The 23,649-nt window shown below is 38.4% G+C and overlaps 3 protein-coding genes across 4 annotated transcripts in view; 2 read left to right on the top strand and 1 right to left on the bottom strand.

Annotated features, from left to right (window-relative positions):
- The window catches only part of LOC144642386 (ovochymase-like), a 70,654-nt gene that overhangs the window by 17,658 nt on the left and 29,347 nt on the right, over window positions 1–23,649 (top strand). Inside the window, exon 18 of the mRNA XM_078501347.1 lies at window positions 8,755–8,772. Coding sequence (XP_078357473.1) covers window positions 8,755–8,772 — 18 coding nt within the window. The remainder of the gene's footprint in view (window positions 1–8,754; window positions 8,773–23,649) is intronic.
- LOC144641577 (CUB and peptidase domain-containing protein 1-like) lies at window positions 2,479–7,041 on the top strand. Of its 2 annotated transcripts, none has more exons than XM_078500615.1 (6): window positions 2,479–2,550; window positions 2,998–3,196; window positions 3,772–4,335; window positions 5,257–5,420; window positions 5,826–5,951; window positions 6,958–7,041. In XM_078500615.1, the coding sequence occupies exons 1-3, from the start codon at window positions 2,493–2,495 to the stop codon at window positions 4,310–4,312; spliced, it is 798 nt and encodes a 265-aa protein (XP_078356741.1). In that variant the 5' UTR covers window positions 2,479–2,492; the 3' UTR covers window positions 4,313–4,335; window positions 5,257–5,420; window positions 5,826–5,951; window positions 6,958–7,041. The 2 variants fall into 2 exon arrangements, with proteins under 2 accessions (XP_078356741.1, XP_078356742.1); XM_078500616.1 differs by having other exon boundaries at window positions 5,826–5,958; window positions 6,964–7,041.
- Window positions 8,905–21,675, bottom strand: LOC144640212 (CUB and peptidase domain-containing protein 2-like). Its single transcript, XM_078499417.1, has 9 exons — window positions 21,562–21,675; window positions 20,985–21,177; window positions 19,800–20,410; window positions 18,884–19,003; window positions 12,341–12,366; window positions 11,847–11,952; window positions 11,295–11,490; window positions 10,253–10,801; window positions 8,905–8,998 (listed from the first exon to the last, which is right to left on the bottom strand). Exons 1-9 carry the CDS (start codon window positions 21,617–21,619, stop codon window positions 8,986–8,988), a joined length of 1,872 nt encoding a protein of 623 aa, XP_078355543.1. The 5' UTR covers window positions 21,620–21,675; the 3' UTR covers window positions 8,905–8,985.

The following is a 23,649-nucleotide window of genomic DNA, read 5'->3' as shown; positions in this document are numbered from 1 at the left end:
CACCAACAAATTGACTGAAACCGGGGAAAGTCTACAGAGCGCTCTCAACAAGCGACACACAGCCCCACACCTACACTAAACGTCTCAGACGAAGAACACTCAAGAGAGAAAACAAAAAAACCCAGCGCAGAGCCTCCAATCAAATGAAAACCAACGACCACCAACCCGCCCCACCCCCGCCCCGCCCCCCTCACCAGAGGGAGCACCACAAAAAAACTCAAGAACACCCCAAAAACCGACCCATCAGGCCGCCAACAGCACCTAGACAACAAACTAGAGGGAGGAGGGAGGCGCCAGAGCAAACCGACCTCAACCCTTAAAAACCACACCCTAAAGGGCACTCCACAGAAAACAAACCCCACAAAAACACGAACCCCGACAAAAAAGCAAACAACACAACACCACTACCACGTCCAAACACAAGCACCCAAACAACCAGGAGGCCCAACCACTCATAACTAACCAACACAAACAAACACGCCAAAACACGCACACGACATACGCCCCAAACTAAAACAAACTAACGAACACAAAACACGAGCGGCACGACACAAATCGAAAATCTCACACCCCCACCCCCCCTTCCTCTTCCTCCCCCCCTCCGTTTCCTTTCCTTCTTCTCTCCGCTTCCCTTTGCCCCCTTGCTCTCTTTTTCCTTTTTTTTTTGGGGGGGGGGGGGCGCTTCGCCCAGCCTCTTCCCCCCTCTCCTCTTTCAGGGGGTCTTTTCCTCTAGCGTGCCCTTGGCGGGGTGGGCCCTCGTCCCCTCCCCTCGTGCCCGCTTCTTCTTCGCGCTGACTCTCCCCCTTCCCGTCTCCCTCTATTTCCCTTCTCCTTTCTTTCCGCGGCCTTTCGGCCCCCCCTTCCTCCTTTCCCCGACTTGGCCCTATGAGTCAATCTTACTTCCGCTTCCTTCCCTCCGCTTCGTGTTGCGTGACATAGCGCCTCGGGGGGGGGCAATGGTGGTCTTTTTCCCCCAGGGGACGTGCGTGGCGGCTCTGTTGCGTTGTCGGGTTGTGGCTCTCTTTGGTCCTCCTCGGGTTCGTGGGGTGTCATCGGGTGGTATGGAGGGGCGTCACTGTCTTTTGAGATATCAAACTGACCTGTGTGGAAATCATTTCGCGACTTGACATCACTTGTCTGATGGTTAATGTTTTTTTTTTTCTTTACGTTGTCCTGATTGTATCGGACTTGGGTCACTCAGTTGGGCGTCATATTTGGGCTCTTCCGCCATCTTTGTCTTACTGGCTTTAACACTTAAATGACAGAATGATATCTGGTTTTGACTTTTCATAGATACATGCATTCTACTTATTTGTTATTTTAGTATTTACGATAGAATTGAATCTCGATAACTCGAACCCTCAATAACTCGACCTCCCCCACTCGAACCTTTTTCGATTCCCCTCCAGGTCATTTTCTTACTAACTTTTGCCCTCGATAACTCGAACTCTCAATAAGTTAACCCCAATTCAGTTTCCCTAAAGGTTTGAGTTATTGGAATTCAACTGTATATTATATACACATGTCATCAGTCAGTATGGCAAAATGACAGCTTTGCATGCGTTTAATTTTACACCGTGCAAATTTAACGAAATTTTTCGAGTTCTCTTGAGTTGGGGTAGGAAAAAAAAACGACAAAAAAGTAAAATATCTCAAGAATTATCGTTGTAGAACGGTAACCATTGTATGGAATAAGGTCTTTTCAGGTGTAATGCATATTTGTTGGGTGTTATACCTGCTCACACCTTGTTCCTGCTGGAACAAGCCATATGGAGCTGTTTATTTTGTTGTTGATGTAACGTAAAAGCGAAAATAGTTGAAGGTGGTTGCGTCATTCTTTAGTAGTCCTCCCACTGCCCGTCTTGGTGATCACAACCGTAGTGTAAACGAAGGAACCGATCAAGGTATTCAAGCCAAGAAAGTGATAACGCATCAAAAATACGACACGCATATTCTAATACGATAATGCACTGATACACTTATCCACACCAGCCATCCCAAACTCTCGCTCTGGTCCTGCTGATAAAATATTAGTTCAGAAGTAATCTTGAGCTTTGTTGTGTGTATGTTTTTGACAGTTTCAGCTACTGAGCTATAAGATTGTTTTTAGGTTCATTTTGACTAGCACCTTTTTTTATTTATGGACTTCATGATTAAATAAACCTACGAAATTATTGACTCCCAAACTATTTGATCAGCTTTGTCTCTGTTTCTTTCTGGTTTTCAATAGCAAAACAGTGAACATAAAATATCCTTTCTAATTCATGAACTAAACAAAACTTGATGTCTTTTTATTTACCACTAAGACAATTAATAATTGTTCCAATTCTTGTGTAAAAAGCTGCTCAACTATGCACGAACTACCGACAAAAGTGTGTTTGCATTACACGCGCCTAAAGAAAGCAGTACATTGTATACACTTGTCCACTTGTACCTATATATAACTACTGTATCTAGAAATTGCCAGTCCTAAAAACACAAGACTGGCAATCATGAATACCTTGACTCTTGTTTTTGCTTGCCTGTGTGCAACTGTAGCGTTAGTGGAAGGTAAGGCACCTCTAAATTTCTCGTATTAGCCTGAGCTTCTCTTCACCTTTTGGTCAATTACTTACCCAATGTCTTACTGAAATACCGATGTCAAAATGAAACGCATAGGTGTGCTTCCCATTAAACCAAAACCCCGAAAATTTCGGTCTGGAAAACAAATGGAACAAGATATTTTCCGGAGAATCCTATAAGGAAATCGTGAACTACGTTTTGAGGTAGTCCTTTCCTGATTTCGGATGGTAAGGAATATCTATAGCCGTCACGGATCTTTCGTCCCTCTTACTACACCGATCTATACTTCTTATTCTATTTGATATCTCCCTACAATTAACCCAAAGGCGACGGTCTCAGGGTGGCCACTGTGGGGAGGTTCAACCGTACTTAAAAAACGGTCATAGACTGGCTGAGTGGCTAAATGGTGTATCCTATAATTACTTCTCTAAATAGGTAACTGTGGTCGCCGTCCCCACACACGCATAGTCGGCGGCACAGAAGCTCCAGTCAACTCCTGGCCATGGCAGGCGATGATAATGTACGCTGGCAAACATCCACAGCAATTTTGTGGAGGATCATTGGTCCATCCAAACTGGGTTTTGACAGCGGCACATTGCGTAAATGGCAAGAAACCTTCATCTATCCTTGTAAGGTAAGTATGATCACATTATTGTTATATCGTACTGCAAAATTTACAAAAAGTGAGCGTGTGAGTGAGTGAGTAAGTGAGTGACTGAGTGAGTGTGAGAGTGCATGTGACTAAGCTTCGTTGTCGCTTCAAACTCTCAACCCCTCTTCGCGATTTCTCTTCTTCTAGAGAAGCTTTTTTAAATTAACGACAAGTCAAAATGATACACTGAAAAATAAAATGCAGCTTTTTTGGAAACGCTGATAAAGCCCATCACAATTCAAACATGTAGCAATGATCTTATTTAGTGTTATGACTAAGAGACATTCAATGACCGCGTGCAGAAAGCTCAACTCGGCGCAGGCGATATACTAATAATTTGATTTCTGTAACTTAAGAGTTGATAAAGTACCAACGTCTATCGCAAGATCTTTTAATGGAGATAATTTAAATGAACAACGCACCCTTGAGACCACATTAATTCATCTTACTAGGGAACCGGCTAGCGCTAATCTTTCTTATTTCACATGTTTCCGATGGGGATTTGATTCCTGCTTAGTTAACGTCAATCTTCTAATGATATATTCATCAATTTGCAGGATGGGGGCGCATGGAAAATATATAAAGGTTGGAACAGAACAAGATATAAAAGTAGAAGAAATCATAGTACATCCTAACTACAAGAAACCCAAAAGTGAAAGCAACGACATCGCTCTCCTGAAGCTCGACAAGCCTGCCAAACTTGGAAAAGGCGTGGGCCTTGTATGTATGCCAGATCCGGGTCTTCCTTTGCCAGTCGATGACCCGAACAGGAAGTGTTGGATAACTGGATGGGGAAAGTTAGCATTCCAGGGAGCATCGGCAAAAAATTTAATGCAAGTTGATGTTCCACTTCATTCAAACGCACGCTGTAAGGCAAAATTCTATAGAAGCAGTCAGATTGATGAGTCAATGCTTTGTGCGGGTCTAGAAGAAGGCGGAGTTGATTCCTGCCAAGGAGACAGTGGTGGGCCACTGGTTTGTGAATACAATGGTAAATGGTATCTAGAAGGTGCCACAAGCTGGGGAGTTGGATGTGCTGACCCCAGGATATCCCGGAGTATATGCAAAAGTTCGTCATTTGCTTTCATGGGTGCATGATACGACCAACGGTGAAGTTACACGTAAGTTTATAACTTGCTTAACTATGTGTTGAGTATTATATTGTTGCCTAAAAAGGGAGAAATATTTTTTAAGGGTTGCACAAGACTGTGCGTAAAATTATTGATGAACTAATGGCCCTATAATAATGAAAAATACAAATTAAATTAAAAATTGCAAAATGATAACAATGACTAAATCAATAATGTTTATGCCATACAAACAATGTTTTGAATCAGTTGCCAAGCTCCCCTCTTGAGCGCACCCAGACAAACAAACAACAAACAATCTTTTATTTGTGCCCAGAGAGTACAATAAATAAAACAAGCAAGAGAAAAACAATAAAAAGAGCACACCACTAGAAATGCTAGGCTAATCGAGCTAAGTGAGAAGGGACGTACGTAGCTAGCAAGAGGCAAGACGATGACACTTGCCTCGTCTAGATTCGAACGCAAAATTAAAACCAAAATATTTTTCTTGAAAAAATAATCCCAAGTTGAACAAGATTGATTTTTCTCAAGAAATACCTTATGAAAAATGTCGAAGAGAGTTTTTCAGAGCTTCTGGATTTCACAGTTTTCTGGAGGGTATGCCCCAGAACCCCTTCGTCTATGGAAAAGGTCTGGTTACGGCCCTGCACCATCAGAGAACATGCGACAGAGCTCTCTTTATTCCGGCTTATGTTTTCTGGATTATTCTTCTGGACTATTGTTCTACTTCAGTCATTCAGATCTGGTCCCAACAAGATTCATAGTTACAGTATAGTGCCAGAACACTTTATGGAATAGACGTACAAAACTAGTTTAATATCAAAGTTACTGGGAAAGAAATTAGCTACTGCTATTGAACTTTTGCAATATTTGTCAAAGTGAGCATTGTTTTGTAAAGATATATGTGTAATAACGGCTTCTCGTGTTTTACATTTTCTTGTGTTTGATTCACAGCCTCAAATTTCCACGAAAAGACTATTTGCCAAGACAAAAAGGAGACAATCACGTGCAGTGGAAGGAAAATCAAAGTTCGTTCGGCTTACTACGGAAGAACGACAATGTTCTTATGTGGAATGGGGCTAACAACAAACTGTAAAGCACCTGGTGCTGAAGCCAAGGTAACGTAGATCAGCTTTAATAAAAACGCATTGTCAAAAAATGTGTGATTCCATCCATGAATTCCTTGGTTAATCCGAGCACTAACAGGCCATGATATTTATAATATCCGTTCCTTGTTTAAGGAGATTCCCTTGAATTGCACTATACGTATCTTCTGACTCATACACAAACGATAAGAAATATTTTTCCGCCCTCTTGTGCTCTCGTTTCGCTTTTCGCTAGACGGACTAAGAATCAAGGGACTGCTCGTAGTCTAACAGAAGGAGGGTCTGGAGCCAAATAAGGGAAAAAGAAGTACAACAATTCAATACTGACACTAAAAAAGCTTAAGAGCTGTAAGCAGTCCTGCTGTTGTAGATGAACCTCTTTCTAATAAAGTATACAATGCTTTCTTTATTTTCAAGATTGTAAAGGCTTGTGATGGAAAGGAGTCCTGTGTTCTTCACGCATCCAACGATGTGTTTGGAAATCCTTGTCCAGTGTATTCATCCAAGTACATCCACATTAAATACTCGTGTGAAGGAAATGTGGTGAGACGTTTAACTTATGATTAATAAAAAAAAATCGATCATATTATAAGTGAAGTAAGACATTAGTAGAACTATACGTTATTTTGTAAACTCCTTTAGGTTGCTGGTATATTGGAGGATAATGCACGAGGCTGAAAGAAGTTGTCCGAAAAATAAACAGTTGGCCGAGAAGCGAAGCCTCGAGGGCAACTGTGAAATTTTGAGGCCAAACTTTCAGTCAAGGGGATTATCCTCCAATAAACTAGCAAACCAGAAAGGGATTTATTTATTTTTTAAACCTACAGCGACAATCACGGTTGAAATAAATGCAAGTTGGTTAAATTTCCTAATTTTTTACAAATGTGATTTAATAAAAATGTTAGACTGAAAAGATGACTTTGTTCGTCTGTTTTGTACTTGTCTATAAAATCAGTGGACGGATATCAAATCGGGTGGGGTATATTTAACAATTATTCCATGAGCGCGCTTTGGATATGAGATGGTAGATAGCCAATGATGCGCGGAGCGCCGAGTTGGAATTGCAATATTTGAGCTTCCTGGCTGTTCTCGTCAACGCGTATCGGTTATCATATTGGTGGTCAATGGTACATGAGCTCATATACCATTGCCTGTTAACCAATCAAAACTCAGGAATTGAAATATACCATTGCTACTTTTTAATGCGTATACCCGTCGTCCGATTTTGTACCACATGAAGCGTTTTGTCAAATGAGCGCGCGTGAAAATTAATCGGTGGGTTATAACTGTTTTTTTTTTTACTCAATTTTACTCCCGTTCCTTTGCTTTATATATTATTAAAACAGCAATGCCACGGTACGACTGAAAGTTCACTGTAGATCCACTTTGATATCAGGATTTCACCATCTCTGTAGTTTCTGCCATCTACCAAAGCTAGGCTTTTACAGTTAAAAGAATTTTTTTCCTTAGACCATTATTATGAGGAAGTGTGGTGATACGGCTTAGTTATTTCTATTCATTTAAAAAATGCGTTTCTGTTTATTTTCAGGCTTAGTCTGAAGTCGACGAGATGAAAAATGAATGTGTCCCTATGAACGAAGACAAGTTATATCATTAAAGGAAATTGAAACTATTCTTTACACCTCGTCGTTCTTTTTCTTTATTCTCGATTGACAGGGTAAAAAAAAAACAGGGGGAGGTGGTCAAAAGTGTGGAATTCATTGCTGTGCTGGCCTTATATCGATAACCTCCGATAATAACCCCCTCTCGGAACCTTAAACACACATACAAAAATCGCTTCAGTGGGAGTCCCCCCTCGCTGAATGTATTTCTTCTTGTACGAAATATGTAATTTATTCGATTTTGTACATTATGGGAGAGCTTCCCTATTTAATTTATGCAATTAAAATTTGTGTATGTTCAATGCCCATTTCAGAAGAATTGGTTTTGTGTTTCACTTAGTTGCAGTGTGTTTAGGGTGGATTTTGTTTGAAAATCTACCATGCACAACTGTTTTAAGCAGTTTATCAGACTTAAAAGCCCTTGCCAATGACAAGGGTGTATGAGCTTACGCACATCTAAAACTACCTTATTCCTCATCCTCCTTTGATGGGTTATTAGCGATCTTCAGATTGGAGTACGAGTACTCTCTCCTCCGCAGAGGCCTCTTATTTATTCATACGGGTTGGAAATGGGGAGAGGTGAAAAGTAAGCGCGCGGAGCCTGTACGAGTACGACTTTTCAAGCCTAGTGTTTACGTTTTTGGTTATCACATTTCACACCAATCTCGTACTGATAAGCTGGATTTCCACTGACGCGTAAATATTTACGTACGTAAAACGTACGTAAAAAGATACGTGGCAAATTTCCACTGTCGCGTAAAAAGTAAAAAGCGTTTCCTTTACGCGCGTTGAACGTGCGTTGCCCGCCATACTGATATCAAGTGGTGTGGTGCTGATTATCGGCCAATGGAGAAGTGAAACAATAAGTTGTTTTTCCTTTGGGAAAAAATCATAACATTTTTATGCAAAATCTTTTTTGCTCTCCGCTGCATGCCTTGTACAAACGCTGAAAAAGAGAGGCATTCCATACATCTGGTTTGGGCGACCTTCCCTCCCGGTCAGTCTCGTGACCTGACCAGGCGTTTTCTTTCACTCTGCGTTCGTGTATGGTTCGTGCATTAGTTTCTTATGTTAGGACTTTCTCGTGGAAGTGTTTTTAATCTGATTTCCGTATCGTGGGCGATTTAAAACAAAATGCTTTTCCACTGGTTGGTGTCATGTGCGTCAAAAATTGGGCGTGCGTACCGCAGACGCCGCGAAAAGTTGAACTCGGTTCAACTTTTTCACCCCTCGCTACGCGCGTAAACGTGCGCGTCACGTGCGTAAATACCTGGAAAAAAACGTGGCATTGGAAATTGGACAACGTAAATTCGACGCACGTAATCGCGCGCGTAAAATTTCATTTTACGTCTTTATAATTTTTACGCGCGTTAACGTGCGTAAACAAAAACGCGACAGTGGAAATCCACCTATAGTCTTCTTTTCAACCGTTTAGCAACTGGGAGGAGTGAGAGCTCTGGGAACGTAACTGGATTGAAATTCGAAAGTCGTTCTCGTAGTTCATCTTGTATTTTAACTCCGATTTGAAGGTGCCTAATTAATTCGATCAGGGAAAAAATAATATAAGAGACGTTGGTTCAATTCCATACGACAAAGAACCTTCCTTCCTTTTACTTTTTTCGGCCAAAGTGGACTTTTACCATCATGTAAAGCGGAAGATTTGTCATTTTTCCTAAATTTTTACTTTTTTTGTGGTAAAAACATTTACGAGGCAAGAATTACAGGGTGCACTGCACCTGGTAGTATTATGAACGAAAGGTGGACTTTGCTGAAGTGTTTAAAGAGGCACAAAATGAATTTGAATGTAATGTTCGAAAATATTTTGGCGTAGAGCCAAAATTCGGTATATTAGAAACAAAGAAACAAGACGTAAATATTTGGTCATTGAATGCCTTTATTCCGCTTTATTAATCATCATTTCCATAAATCAATGTTTCTTCGTTTTGCTCTCTGCATTAACCAGTAATGCTGAAAAAGAAAAGAAAAGAAAAATCATTTTCATTCATCAAACTCTTTCACTGTGTGAAACATGGCATAAAACAATGGTGTTTCTACGATTTAATCTGATATCAAGTTTCCCCATAAAGTTAATATTTATTAGGTTCAAAATGGAAACTAGATTAGATTTATTGTATAAAAAAACAGCTGTGAAATACCAGGTAAACTTTCGCGCAAAACGTTCATATCTTCACATGTGAGAATAACGATATTTAACACATAAAAAGAACACCGTTGTTGGTTACATAATAATTCGCGCCTTTCGCAGCAAAAGTGAATGGTTTGATATTTAATTGATGTTTTTGTTACAAATAGAACATTGCATGGTCGCTTGCAGATAAGAAATTTCTCTTATCGTTTTGAGAAAATAAATATATCTCCGCGTGGCGATGTTATATCCTCGATTTATTAGTTGCTATTGTCGTGGTGGAGGAGCTTGCGTGCCTCAATGACCTTGAGAGCTTTACCGTCTGGTGTCTTCCCCCGGCAGGTCTAACCTTGGCAGGCAGGTCAAAGGGTAGAGGCCAGACAAAATGGTAGTCACTAGTCCTCCAGGCTGGGGGATGGGCGTGCGGCTAATCCCCGCACCCCGTAAAAATTTCTGATAACGGAAACCGAAACGAAGATTGACGAACTCATCCGGAGGTGCCGTCGGGCGACATGTGAGCTACCCAATGATAGCTTTCTAAGCTGGAATTACCAGCCTCGTGGTGAATAATTCATCGTCATCTTTTTGCTCTTACTCTTGCTTACCAATTGACCTCGAATACTACAGAATTTAACGCTTCGTACAATTGAAAAGCTACCTAAAAATTTGGGCTAATTTGAGTTGTGTTAATTTTTGGAAATGATAATTTCGACATCCTAGCAAGTTAATTTATTCGACACTATTTTATACTATATTGATCCAAATTTCTAAGTCCTGTATTTACGCGTACACAAATGAAACGTCATGGACATCTTTGCATATTTGGCACGTCTTCAACTTGAAATCGATGCGATCTGATTATTTTTAGCTTTGTTCTGTTTGCACAATTATATCATGTTCCCGTCAATATTTTCCATCAGGAATTAATTTTACCTCGTCATGGCCGAAAACATAAGACGAGGTAATTCAAAATATGCTTATAAACAAAAGCACTGATTTTCTATTTTAAGGTTAAAATGTACCCACCTATCATTTAATTTAATTCAACAATAGAGCAAAGGCATAAACGAACCTACCTAATGCCCATTTTGGAATTGACCCAGGAGCTAAGATATCGTATTTTGGCGTACACTCCGTATTTGTTTGGCATGGCACATCCATATCCCCAGCTAGTTGCTCCTTCCAGATAGAATCTGCCATTAAACTCGCAGACCAACGGTCCTCCGCTGTCACCCTGGCAAGCATCAACGCCTCCTTGGTCCAGACCCGCACACAACATGGAGTCGTGGATCTTACCACGATAAGCTATACTGCAGTTAGTCTTGGATACAAGTGGCACTGTTGCTTGCATTAGCTCGTTTGGCTGACTTCCACCTGAAGATAGTGTTCCCCAACCTGTGATGAAGCACTTTTTGCTATGATCGCCAAACGGCAGAGGAAACTTGGCATCTGGCATACAGACAAGGTCGACTCCTTGGCCAATCAGAGCAGGACGTGCGAGCTTTAACAGGGCAACATCATGGCGATAGTTTTTGGGGTTGTACCTTTCATGTATGTGGATCGTAGCTACATCAAAATCTTGCTCTGTACCTAAACTTCCACTAACTCTGTAATGGGCACCCATCCTGAAAAGTAACATGTGATATGAGTTGTATGTTTGAATTCTTTGAGACAATAACAAAAGATATACCCAAATTGTCGTTGGTGCCTGTTTGGAAGTGCAAAAAACACTTTCGGAAAAATTGCCGACAAATTGTCGACAAAAATTGCAATTGGGAGAATAAGAATGTAATAAGCAAAGAAACGCATCTGACGTCGTCAAATTGTGGGCACCGGTACATAAACTATGGCTAGACCTTGCAAAAACAATCTTGCTGCAAATTGGTGATAAATAAGCGAGTATACCTATTATTGACTAACAGTGTAGGTTAGTGCTTTCATTTCAAGCTCACCGAGATTGTTAAGCAGTAGCATATTGGAAAAAGGGGAAAAAGACAAAAACAGATTTAAATGGATCGTGTGCTGCAAAAACCACATACAGAAGGCTAATTAAGGACAAGCCATTCTTGAATCTCAACATTAAAAAAAACCCCTTTATTAAAAGAATTTAATACCAACCTCACTCTTACTTGTGAGGGCGATGCTCCATTTACACAATGTGCTGCTGTCAACACCCAGGAAGGATCAATGAGTGAACCTCCACAGAACTGCCTGTTGGAGCTGCTCATCAACATCGCTTGCCATGGCCAGCTATTTTCCACAGCCTCTTCACCACCAACAATACGGCTGCCAGCTGGGCGTATGCCACAGTTAGCTGGAAAAGAAAACACAGAATTAACTAGCAAGATGCAAATAGAAGGGTTTGCAGGGAAGTGATTCAACTAGAAATTAAACGCGTTAGATACCTGCGGGCAGAACTGTAGAAAGCGTTGTCACGGAGTTAAACTGCAATTGGGGATCAATCGAAAAATTGGTAGAGAAAGGCAGAATTGGAAAGGTTTCATTGCTAGTCTCATTATTCTACTGACTATTGCGGTAAATAAAAATTCTCAGCTTTCATCCTAATTCTGCTTATCACTACTTTTGATTTGTAATTCTTTCTTAAGTATCATCAGAACTAAGATATGAACTGAAGTCTAGTTTAAACTAGACCAGTCGACTTCACATTACCTTCAGCAAACGCTATAATTCCAGCGATCAAGGCAAATATCACAGTTGCACGCTTCATCTTTTTCTCTTCTTGAACACAAGGTGCCAAATCTAACAGCAATATCCTCTTTTATTCCAAATTAAAACAAAAGATATGCCACAAAAGAAAGTCTTACTCAATACACCTGCTAGCATCGTTCTCGAAGTGGCTAACACATCCAAACCTTAATAATATTGAACAAACTAAGTTTGCTTCATGTTAAGTATTTTTTATTTTTCCAGGTTTTTTCCCTGTCGACGCAGGATATTAAAAGTAAACCAAATCAAAAGTTTTCGACGAAACTTTACATTAGAGACATGAAGTGTGAATGGGATGCATTAGCATTAGTAAATAGCTTTGATTTGAAGGCAAAGCTATTAAATTGAAGTTAGCTCAGCAGCTAACTTGAAATCTTAAACAAGCGTTTACTAAATTATCTGCAATCACATTTTCATTGATACAACAATTATTTCACCTTTGTTGAATAGGTAGTAGCAACGTCTAAAATTGCAAGATACACGGTAGATCTGCTGTATATACCGTTTTGTAGAATTATTTCTAGCCTACTTATTATCCGCACACCTAAAATCGATCAGAAACCCATGATGGGTTGCTGCTGAAAATGCACCTAGAAATCTATAAATCGGAGCATTTTGCTTGTTATAAAAACACAGCCAAATTAAACTTCAACATCTTAAGTTTAGTAAGAAACACTGCTTGTGCTAATGAATGGTTAGGTAGTTGTCTCTGTATTAACAAAGTGGTTGCTGTATTTGGAACAATTATCAGTTAAAGATTATAATCGAGATTAAAGCCGTTGGTAATTTGTCCAAGTGAAAATTTTGAAATCAAAGCAAGAAGGTTATTTTCACCTTGTCAGAATCGTTTAATTTTCTGGGTTGTTTTTATTTCTCTTTTTCTACAGCTAGAATAAAAAGATCAGGTTTTTAAAATAAGCCGCTTTTAATTTTGCATCCCATCTTGCTTCATTTGGTTTTGTGGACACTGTACTAAGATAGAACAATAATATTATCGATTTTTTAAGGTGGCTTAATACAGTTTTGAGAGGGCAAATCAGTGCAATCTTCAACTCTCTTGTACAATCCCCAGAAAAGTTTTTTTCTTTCTCTTATCACTATTTGTTACATCCTAAAACCATCTAATGCGATATTTGGAAAATAAAAATGCTAATAAACAGCTTAAATGGACGGCCGAGTGCTTGAGAGGGGACTGGCACTAGTAGTTTAAACGGCGTTTTTCTCAAAATCTACCCGTACGACCCTACCTCAAAATTTCAGAAATAAGAAACTGGCTTTGAATTATCATTCATGCAAAATAATATAAAAATCTGTAAGACAGATTTTTCGCAAAATAGGAAACTGTGATATTTTGCCGATTTTTAAAATAGCTCAAAATCTGTCTTACAGTTTTTTCAAAATTTTGGCTGTGGACGTGGTTCACCCCTTAAATTTAATTGTGAAAGTTTCATAATAGGTTGTACGGTAGGGTTTCGAGAAAATCTGGATCAAAATCTGGCTTTTACGACCTCCGAAGCGAATCAAATTGCGCGTGCGAGCGCGCGCTAATATGACGCCATGCATCGCGAGCGATAATGAAAGACAGATTTAGAACTTCTCTGTCGGTTGTTTATCCACCATTTTGTCGTTTTGTTTTCCGTCCCAGGTTTCATGACGTATCTGAAAGTATTTTTTTAATTTTCTTTCGTATACAAATTTGGTAAAGCGCGGCAAAACAGATGGAACTCTTTTTCGTTTCTGTTCAGAGTTGCTAGCGCCATTTTAGTCCGCGCGAGCAATAATGACGTCAAGCAGAAAATCGTAGCGCGCGCTATTGAGCCACGTAAAAACTGTATTCAGCCACCTTAAGCATTTAGGTATCTAGGAAAGGGCCGGCACCCAAAATGGTAAACGGTATTGCCGCAGTGATTTATTCCTCCTTATACCATTTATTGCTGACATATAGTTCATAACCTTGATGCAGAGTTTTAAAGTAACGACACTTTTATTTAAACAATAAAAATGGATGAAAAACTAATGCAATTGGTATTTGGTTAGCTGATACTCTCCACATCTAATAGTGCCAACTCAACAAACAGCTTATAAAAATTTAGAAAGCACTTGTCAGAAAAAGTTATTTGAACATGGTCGGGGCATTCTCCAAAAAGTAAACATGAACTTAAATCAATTTTGCTTCTATTCTTTTCTGCAAAAGTTATTTTACTTGTGTCAACACAGATGTACGTCTTTTCTAAAATATCTGTCATTGACTATATTTTACTCCTTTTAAATCCTTTTTGTAAAACCTAACGAAATGCCAGAAAGAAATATGAGTACATATTTGACCGTAACTAATGTGATAACAAAATGAAAACATATAGGTTTCTTTTCAAAGCCGATTCTACATCTAAAAAAGCTGAAAAACCTGATTGAGTGGCGAACTCGGATAAAAACAAAGCTGGACAATATGATTGATCATTCGGGTAGGCTGTTAGAAGCAAGTGTAAAAAAATATCTTAGATGCAATCTTAATAAAATAAAATTAAGAAAAAACGAACAGTGATCTATGAAGTTTTTTATCACTGGCATTTTTATAAACTTTATTGAGCATACATTTTAAGCCTATTGAACGCGAGGTTCCCTATAAACCACATTATTGTCAATAATTTTCGCGGCTTCTTATCAAAAAATAGCTGTGAGTTTTTTCTATTTACAATTGAAATAGTCTCAAAGGGCATCACATTTCCCGAAAAAAATGCATTGTATTATCACCATAAAAAAAGGTATGAGCAGGTTCATAATTTATTTAACGTGCATAAAATTAAAAGGAAGAAATCGGCGATTCGGATAACGAATGTTAAGAAAACACATGTAAAATCGGATTTATGATTTTATATTGAGCCAAATAACAATCAGTCAAATATTTTTCGGAAACGTTTAACACAATCGCGGTCCTTATTCGCGATATCTTGAATCGTGAAAAAGAAACGCGGCAATAATTATAAGCGACCTTGTTATTCCACAATTTTACCTTTGTTAGGGACGGCAAGTGTTTCCTTTGCAAACGTGGTAAAAAGCGAATCGCGTTGGTACGATTTAAAGTTTTTCTTTTTTGAAAAGAAATGCCAACAAACGCCTTATTGTCATTTCTGTTACTTTTTCATCCAGTTTATTGGTGTGAAATTACGGTTGACACCCCTACACTAGGGTTCCACGCGCATGCCATCAAAATTATAGAAGTTTTCTTTAAATCGGGATTGTCAATATTTCTGGGTTTTGCCGAGCTTCGACTGTTTCAGTAACGGTTACTCTGTACGAAATTTCCCTCAACAAAATACTATCGGAAAGAGTGTTCGATGTACGTAAGTTAAGGCAGTAATGGTAAGAAAGTGCTCGTTTTATCCTTTAATTTGACAAGCGGCGCTCGTTAATCGGACGTAATCTTGTTTATTATACTCAGTCCGTGTTAAAATACAATTTTATTTGAATAATTATGTATGGTTATAGGGTTAGTTCTATTACTTTTATCGTGCTCAGTAATTAAACGAATTGTGTTGATATCAGTATACTGAACGTATCTCTTTCGTTTTTGGTATTTTAGCCATTTACCGTAAAACTATAATTAACAGAGAGATAAAGCATGGCGTTTTGCGAAAAACGGCATATTAAACGCGAGCTTGCTTTTCACCTTTTTTATCGAATTTAAGATGATTCCTTCTAAAAAGGAAAAAAATTACATACTCACAACAAACAGGAATCAATTCATTTCCGCGTACAAAAGCCAAACGACAAATGGCAAAAGTGGAATTTATGCCATTCGCAGAAAAACAAACGCCATTCTTAATCTCTCTAACTTCTCGTAGTTAGTGTTGCCGTGTGTTAAGATTTTCAGCGTTTTACTACACTTTAAGACAAGAAATGCAAGTCAGTAAAAGAAGATAAATCTTAATCACTTTAATTATTAGACATTTTGATGTGTAATATCATTCAAATAAAGAATTTTCAATGATTTCGTCCCTTATTCGAAGGTTTAACATATAATACGAGCGGACATGTCAAAAATGTTGTTACCTGTTGCTTGTGCCATTACGTGTGTAAAGCATTCGCGTACAAACCCCGGCTTCGTGTTTGCAAATATGGTACTTGGCAAAACTGAATATTCAAACTTTGTGAACGCGCGCTACACGTTTCCACCCAAATGAGTTTCTGGGTGTATATATACCATAACTGTTCAAAGTGGTATGCCAAAACAGAGTCTTATTCCTACTCCAATTTAACTCCCTTTTCTATGCGTTGTATGCATGTGGCATGTGCTTGCAATATCCTTCAAACCAAAGCGGCTTTGAGCCACTGACCCCAGGAAATTAATTATGAAATAAGAAAAGAAAACCGCAAAATTTGACAAATAAAGATTTTCCTGAACAAATCATGTTAAACTTTCAACACTTCAGTTCACTTACTCAGTTTAATGCATCCGAAAACAGAAAGAAAAAAAAGAATCGCTTTAATACTTCAACGAAAGTTTGCCACGACTTTGTACCAAGAACTTACACGAGCCTGCTTGGGTACAGTTTATAAGAAATTTCTTGAGAGGCTACAGCATGATTCGGCTGTTTAGCATAGCGAGTTAGCATCATTTATGCAGATCAAGACGAACACGAGTTCGAATCCCGAAATTTTTTCTTTCTTTTTTTTTTTTATTGTTAGGTTTAAACGCACGTGTTTAGATCATTTCGCTAAAAACAAATTATTTATTGTACCTTTATGTGAATTAAAGAAGCCATTTACCAAAACGAAAAATCAATAATCTTCTGATGTTAAAAACCATGTAAAAGTTTTAAAATCATTCGAGAATTTGTTCTGTTTATTTCTTATTGTATTTCATTTTGGCGGTCGAATGTTTCGATTTCGAACTCGAATTAAAACTAATGAATTGAAGCTTTTATGTTTCAGGTTTATGCAAAATACATTAAAGGGCCTACGGCTCCCTTGATCGACTGTTAGAAATTGTCGCTTTGTAAAAGAATTTTATATATCCAGATTTCTACAGTCGCGTATTCTCTAGAATATTTCCTTCTCAGTTTTGAGACTACAAAGACGTATTTTGATCATGGATGAAACAGCGTTTAGTCACCTTGGTGTTAAGCATTCAAGACGACATCTTGGTAACATCGATTTCTTGTGAGTCAGCAAATATTTGCCTCTTTATAGCTTCTGCAAATGAGTTTAAAGTAAAAAATCCCCGCGCTTGAAAGAATAGTATGGAGAGCGTGTATTAAGTTTTTAGAATCAAATATATTGACTGCGTACTTCGTCAGTACAAAGTTAACATAGATACAGACAGGTGCACCCACTCCCTCCCCCTCCCTTGACAAAATAATAAACAAATTAATTTCAGTTGATATCTTAAAATCAACTGAAATTAATTTGCTAATTAATATAAATGTCTAACAGGAATCGATCGAGTGAGGGAGAGAGGGAGTGAAATTGGCTTAAATTTCCTCGCTACAGTTCGGTATTTTCCAAGTAGAGTTAAAAATAAGCGAAATAAAAATTTTACCAGGCCCCGTAATATTTCGGCTATCACTCTCTTGAGATATGGGAAGCATTTGAACGATGCGAGAAATCACGAAAGCAAGTAACTCAGGTAAAGACTAAATATCTTTCCACATTTATTTCAATTATTTGAGATGCTATAAAGATGCGAGATTTCTGAAGAGAAAACTCCTATGTATATCTCTTTAGATAACTTCTTTTCCACATTTAAACTGTCTTCCGAAGTTCTGTGAAATAAATAAAACAAAGGCACATTATATCACGATAAACAAGTCGAGTACTTTGTTAGTTCAGGGTAATGTTAAATCAGCAAGTTTTGCTTACGTGTAGCATTAAAGAATCAGATAAACACACTATAACTTTGGACGACAACGTTTCATATATTCTAGCATCACTTATCGAGTCAAAAAATAAAAAAATAAATTAAAGTAGAACCGCGGTAACTCGAACTCGGATATCTCGAACAACCCCGCTAACTCGAACTAGCTTCAATTTTCCTTGGATTTTGAACACACTTTTCAGTTATTTTTACCCGGTTAACTCGAACTCGGATAACTCGAAAACCCGCTATAGCCTGCGAACAGGCTCCCGAGTGGCGTTTCCGCAAGCGAAGCGAGTGGGGTTACGCGAGCGAAGCGATCTGAAGAGCGGATACTCCCCCTCAGGCCCCGCTCTTCCGCTCGCGAAACCCCACTCGGGAGCCTGTTCGCAGGCTACCCCGCTAACTCGAACTAAATTTTGTATTGGGTCAAATTTACCCCGATAACTCGAATTCCGGTTCTTGCAACTCGCCACGGATGCCCATTGATTAGAGCAACGAACAGATCACGTATTTGACAGTCTTTTTCTATTCTTATCATAAGAATTTATGATCATGTTAAAGTTTCTGACGAGATTAGTTTAATTTGCACTGTACTGTATAATGAGGTGCTGAAAAATCAGTAAACTATCAATTTTTAACTTGGCAAATTAAATATTTAATCGAACCCGATAACTTGAAACCCCCGCTAACTCGAACTGTTTTTCATTTCCCTTCAGAGCTCGAGTTACCGGGGTTCTACTGTATTTCTTTTGAAAAATTTACGTCGTGCATTCTTCTATGTTTCTCTAATAGGATTCCTTTTTACTACTTCATAGTAAATGGTAAGTGTAGTTCAAACAAGGCCAGCTTTTTGGCTTTGTATTGAATTAAATTGCATTTGTAAATTTCAAAAACCGCTTTCTTTTTCCTAATTTTGCTACAGTAAATTGTTTTAATTTTTTACTTGTACATTGTAATGTTTAGTTTATTTATAAGTAGAATAGTGTTCCCAATAAGCAGCTATTAGCTAAATACCTAGCCAGACGCTTTTAATTAAACACTTTTTAATTTAAGTGTTTCATCCGTTCATTCTCTCAAACATGTTGTCAAAGCTTTATTTAAAAATCTCAAGAGGAATACTTACAACACCAGCCGCAAGACTTAGCACAATACTTCTTGGTCCACTCGTGGTGATATTTGCAGTAATCTGGATATCCGGCAAGAGTTGGACACTGACTGGCAAATGCATCACTGTCTTTGCAATCTAAACAAAACAATAAGTTCATTGCCATGTCTATCATGAACACACAGTCTCACAATGACAAACACCTGTTTTAGTCCCAGAGTTAGGATGAAGTGGCAAAGAGTTACAATAATACAGTGGAACCTCGATTTAACAAAGGGCCAAGGGACTGGCAAAATACGTTCGCTATAGCGAGGTTTCATTATATCGAGGTTCTTTTCCATATATTTTACTGTTATTGGGGCGAAGGATATCGTTCGTTATATCGAGGTCTTGTTAAATGATATATGCTATTTATACAAGATAACCCCTTCAATGCAATAAGCACCGGTATCAAAGGGGGTCCTGTGACTAAATATATTTTATAGGCTTCTAACCTTAACAATTGCGTTAATTGTAAAACAAAAGCCATGACTAGGAGTTTTAGTCTAACATTCTATCCGTAAGGTAGGGAAAGGTAAGGAACTTTATTATACCGGAGGAGCCCATTCAGCAACAAGGCTGGTATCCAAAGGGTCCGTATTTCGTATACAGTTTTATCTTTTGCATGTAATAATCGGCTAAAAATTAATTTACATAAATTATTCCTGCAGGAATAATAGCAGATGGTAGAGGAGAGTAAGTAAGGACGGGGTTCAAAGACAGTAAGGGAGGGGAGGTGTTTCAGTTTTAATTTTCTACTTATTACCCAAGTATAGGAAAAATAAACTAGGTTAAAGTTAACCTAGGTTGAAAAATTTGACCTAAAGCTAATTTTTACCTGTAACATATATAATACAATGATTTTAAAGTGCATACATGGGATACGTGTACTAACCTGAAGAGGTAGGTTTTGGTGGCGTTGGTGGAAGTGATGGCTGGGGTGGTACAACTCCGCCCATTTTGCCCTGGATCCACGAGAGAAGGTAACGAACCTTGGCATAGACCCCGGGTTTGCCTGCCACAGCACAGCCATATCCCCAGCTTGTTGCTCCCTCCAAGTACCACTTGCCATTATACTCACACACCAGTGGCCCACCGCTATCACCCTGACAGGCATCTATTCCACCTTGGTCCAGGCCTGCGCACAGCATTGAGTCATGGATCTTTCCGGGGTATCCCTTTAGACAGCGTTCCTTTGACATAAGAGGCACGTCGACCTGCATCAGTTTGTCAGGGGAGGCGCCACCAGAAGCTAATCTACCCCATCCCGTTATCCAGCACTTCTTGTTAAGGTCGTCTATTGGTAGGGGCAAACTGGAATCTGGCAAGCAGACAAGACCGACTCCTTTGCCTAACTTAGCGGGCTTTGCCAGTCTGATAAGAGCAATGTCGTGGCCGTATGGCATAGGGGAGTGGTAATTCTCGTGTTTGATGATCTCTGCAACGGCTATATCTTGCTCAGTTCCATAATCGTGTCCAGTTCCAAGACGGTTGTGAGCCCCCAACCTATTAAAATATTAAAGAACAGCTACATTGAGTATAAACAAACAGCAGCATCACCATAACGGTGGTTTAATTATTAATGTCTCCGTTTGCTTTAGGTTGAAAGCAAAAAATTCAAGATTGTGATTCATGATAATCACTTTCCAAACAAACCAAATCCCGTACAAAAATTCTTCACTGCGCGTTTTATTTTCAACTTTAAAAAGTATATTCTCTGTCTTATAAAGCACAACATTTGGATCATTTCTGGTATAAAATAAGTGTATTACATAAACACGAGGTAGCTTTTTGAAGACACGTGAAACCCTGAAAAAATAGTTTGTTTTTAAACAAGCCTTCAAAAGATTAAGAACTTGAAATTTTTTATGACTCACCAAATAATGATCGCTTTCGCATTGAAAGTATTCGGAACAAAATTTAAGTGATTGATACGTCACATTCATGAATACTATAGAATTTATTTCAAAGGTTATCATCATAGAGTAATCACTCTTTGAACTAGTTGAAAAGTTGAAAAAGTGGAAAAGAATCTTGTAAAAATGCATGGATGCAAAAGTGATATATTTCTATGAAATACCTGATATAAATACTCGACGGGCTTGCACGTGTGACGCAGTGTGTCGCAGTGACAACCCAGGAAGGATCTACTAAAGATCCTCCACAAAATGGAAAGCCAGATGATGATCTCAACTGAACCTGCCATGGCCAACTGTTAACGGGTGCTTCATGTCCACCAACAATCCTTGTGTTTGGACGAGAGCCACAATTACCTGAAAGTTAGTTAATCGGTTAACTAAATCGAAGTAGGAATTACCAAAAAACGACAATTTTGCCAATTGGCTTGTAATAACATGCATGCCAGTTCTGTTTTTTTTTGCATCAATGAAAGTTATTCCTAATGTCAAAACTCTAATATAATGGATTAATTATTTGTTCTAGCTAAACCTTAAAAAAATTGTTGCAAGAAAGGCATCATTAATAATGCTTTATACCAACTGAAATAGAGATCAGTGGTCTTTTTATTACGATTCTCCCTCTTCAAATGATTTCTCAGTTAGGCACAATTGTTAAAGCATCAAATGTATGAGTGAGCTTGTAAAATGCTACAAGTTAATGATAGTTAAAAATCTTAGAAAGAACTAAACGACTCTTACCTTCGGCAAGCGCAAAAGCGCTTACGAGACAAGACAAAATCAAGAACAGTACGCTCATGGTGTGTCAACCAAAATAGTGTAGTACGTTTCCCAGTTGCCAATTTTTATTCCATCGTGAACAATGGAGATGCTAAAATCTGTTGATCACCTTGCAATCCCGTATTAATTTACTTGCTTACTTACCATTGAAAGAAAAAGTACTACAACAAAGAATGGTTGTGTTAATGCATTTGACAATTTTTGAAAGTATGATAAAACAGCTGTCATATACTGAATATTATAGCTGGAAAATCACTCTCGGATGAGCGCACAGTCAGTGCAGCTAAAATAACACAAACAGAGTTTCTGCGTTCAAATCGTCGTCTTCCAATTTTATCGGGTTTTGGTTTATTTGTTGAATCTGGTCGGCGGGTCACAGTTTTGAATATAGCCGGGTAAAGAAGGGGGCAATAACTCGATATATGATTTCAACATTTGTTTGTTTGTTCCCAGATGTTTGTAAGGTAGTTCTGAAGCATTGCATACAACTGTCTAAATAGGTAAAAGACTGTTCTATTTACATCGATTTTATTTCAATAGAAATACAAAAAGTACCTTCCATAGTTTGTTTTATTCCAAAGTATTTTCGGAGTTGCTTTCATCGTCTTCTTAATCTACAAATCAAGAAAAAATTAGATGAATTTGATTTGTATATGTACATCTCAACCGTAAATGTACATGTACACCACACTCATACATGTTGCGTCACTTTAACTCCACGAAAAGAAATTGAAAAAATGAAGAATTGTTTGTGGTAAATTACATTAGATGTAACAGACATGAAATGTTCACTACTCTGACTTCAAGACTGGCATCGTTGACTTTTTTTCTTAGAGGGCTTAGGTGCATGTGAATTTGGCATGTTATGCATATATGTTGTGGCTCTGATTGACGCGTTTATGAATATGCCGGGAGTACACTGCAGAGATCGTTACACACGTATCTTTTTTACGTTGTTGTATTTCTTATATTTCGGTTGGAAATTTAAGTTCGAGGGAAATAAAAGAGCATATGTATATCAATAACGTCGAAGGACATCAACATGCGTCTTGGCGAGATTGTATTGACGAGCATTTTAGCTGCTTATCCTGTGTGGCTATAGAACAGATACGAATAGCAAAAGAAATCTCACGAAAACGGAAAAGGGGATCTGAAAAAAACGTTTGTTGGCAAATTGCAAGCCAAATTTGCTGAATTCAATGCTCTCTTGTAGTGACTGCATGTCATTAATACCTACAGACTAATTCGCAGGTAGTTTTTTTAACCAATGTGAGAACAGAGATCGAGAAAAAGTTGAGTTTGACATAATGGCAGAGTTAAGTTGTTATGATCCGGAAGGATGACGAACTGCATAGTTCATTTTAAACCTAGTAAATATTGCTATTTAACATTTTCTGACATCAGATACTTCATATTTCACTCGTACTTGCAGTCAGTTTTTAAAATTCTGATTAAAAATCAAGGGGATACTAAACAATGACTTTGAGTGATTACTTTCCACCTACGTCGCAAGCATATGTGCAAGTATTAAAACATAAGCGTATTCACACCTACGAACAAGAAGACATACTCGGCGCACTGCCTTCTGATTTTTACAAACAATGTGTTGAAGCCGGCTTATGCTTGCTCCATTCGGTCCCATACATGTCCATACGTGCAAACCAGGATTCAGAGGTTGCCGAAAAGCTTGATAACGGACCTCTTTTTCTTCTAAAGAAAGGTCACAGACATAGGGACATGCATAAGAAAAAGGAAATAACCTTTTGTTTTGCGCTTGGGCTTTGTTTGCGTTTTTGCTTCCATCGTCACAAGGTACATTGCTTGTGCCTACGCGTGCGTCTCACGTGTAGACCAGACCTTTTTTTGTTAAGATAGTTGGGAATGACGTCTTCTTAAACTGAAATGGAAAACATGTTTTTATAACAACTTAGTAATCACTACATTAGTGAATGCGTTTCATAAAAATTAATGAGAGACTTCAATAAATTGAGTGCAGTCAAGTGCCCTATCGAAAAATCACAATGCTTAACATTAGAACTTATAATTTGC

The sequence above is a fragment of the Oculina patagonica genome, chromosome 2 (genome assembly GCF_052425735.1).
Source record: "Oculina patagonica isolate OP01 chromosome 2, crgOcupat, whole genome shotgun sequence".
Taxonomy (NCBI): Eukaryota; Metazoa; Cnidaria; class Anthozoa; order Scleractinia; family Oculinidae; genus Oculina; species Oculina patagonica.
Note: the sequence above shows the minus strand (reverse complement) of the source record. Positions and strands in the feature narration are given on the sequence as shown.

Coding starts and splice junctions, on each gene's coding strand:
- LOC144640212 (XM_078499417.1), bottom strand. CDS start 21,619: ATGAGCGTACTGTTCTTGATTTTGTCTTGTCTCGTAAGCGCTTTTGCG. Junction 21,178..21,561: donor CGCTTTTGCGCTTGCCGAAG/GTAAGAGTCGTT, acceptor ACTAACTTTCAG/GTAATTGTGGCTCTCGTCCA. Junction 11,491..11,846: donor AATTATAGCGTTTGCTGAAG/GTAATGTGAAGT, acceptor TTTCTTTTCCAG/CTAACTGTGGCATACGCCCA.
- LOC144641577 (XM_078500615.1), top strand. CDS start 2,493: ATGAATACCTTGACTCTTGTTTTTGCTTGCCTGTGTGCAACTGTAGCG. Junction 2,551..2,997: donor AACTGTAGCGTTAGTGGAAG/GTAAGGCACCTC, acceptor TTCTCTAAATAG/GTAACTGTGGTCGCCGTCCC. Junction 3,197..3,771: donor CCTTCATCTATCCTTGTAAG/GTAAGTATGATC, acceptor ATCAATTTGCAG/GATGGGGGCGCATGGAAAAT.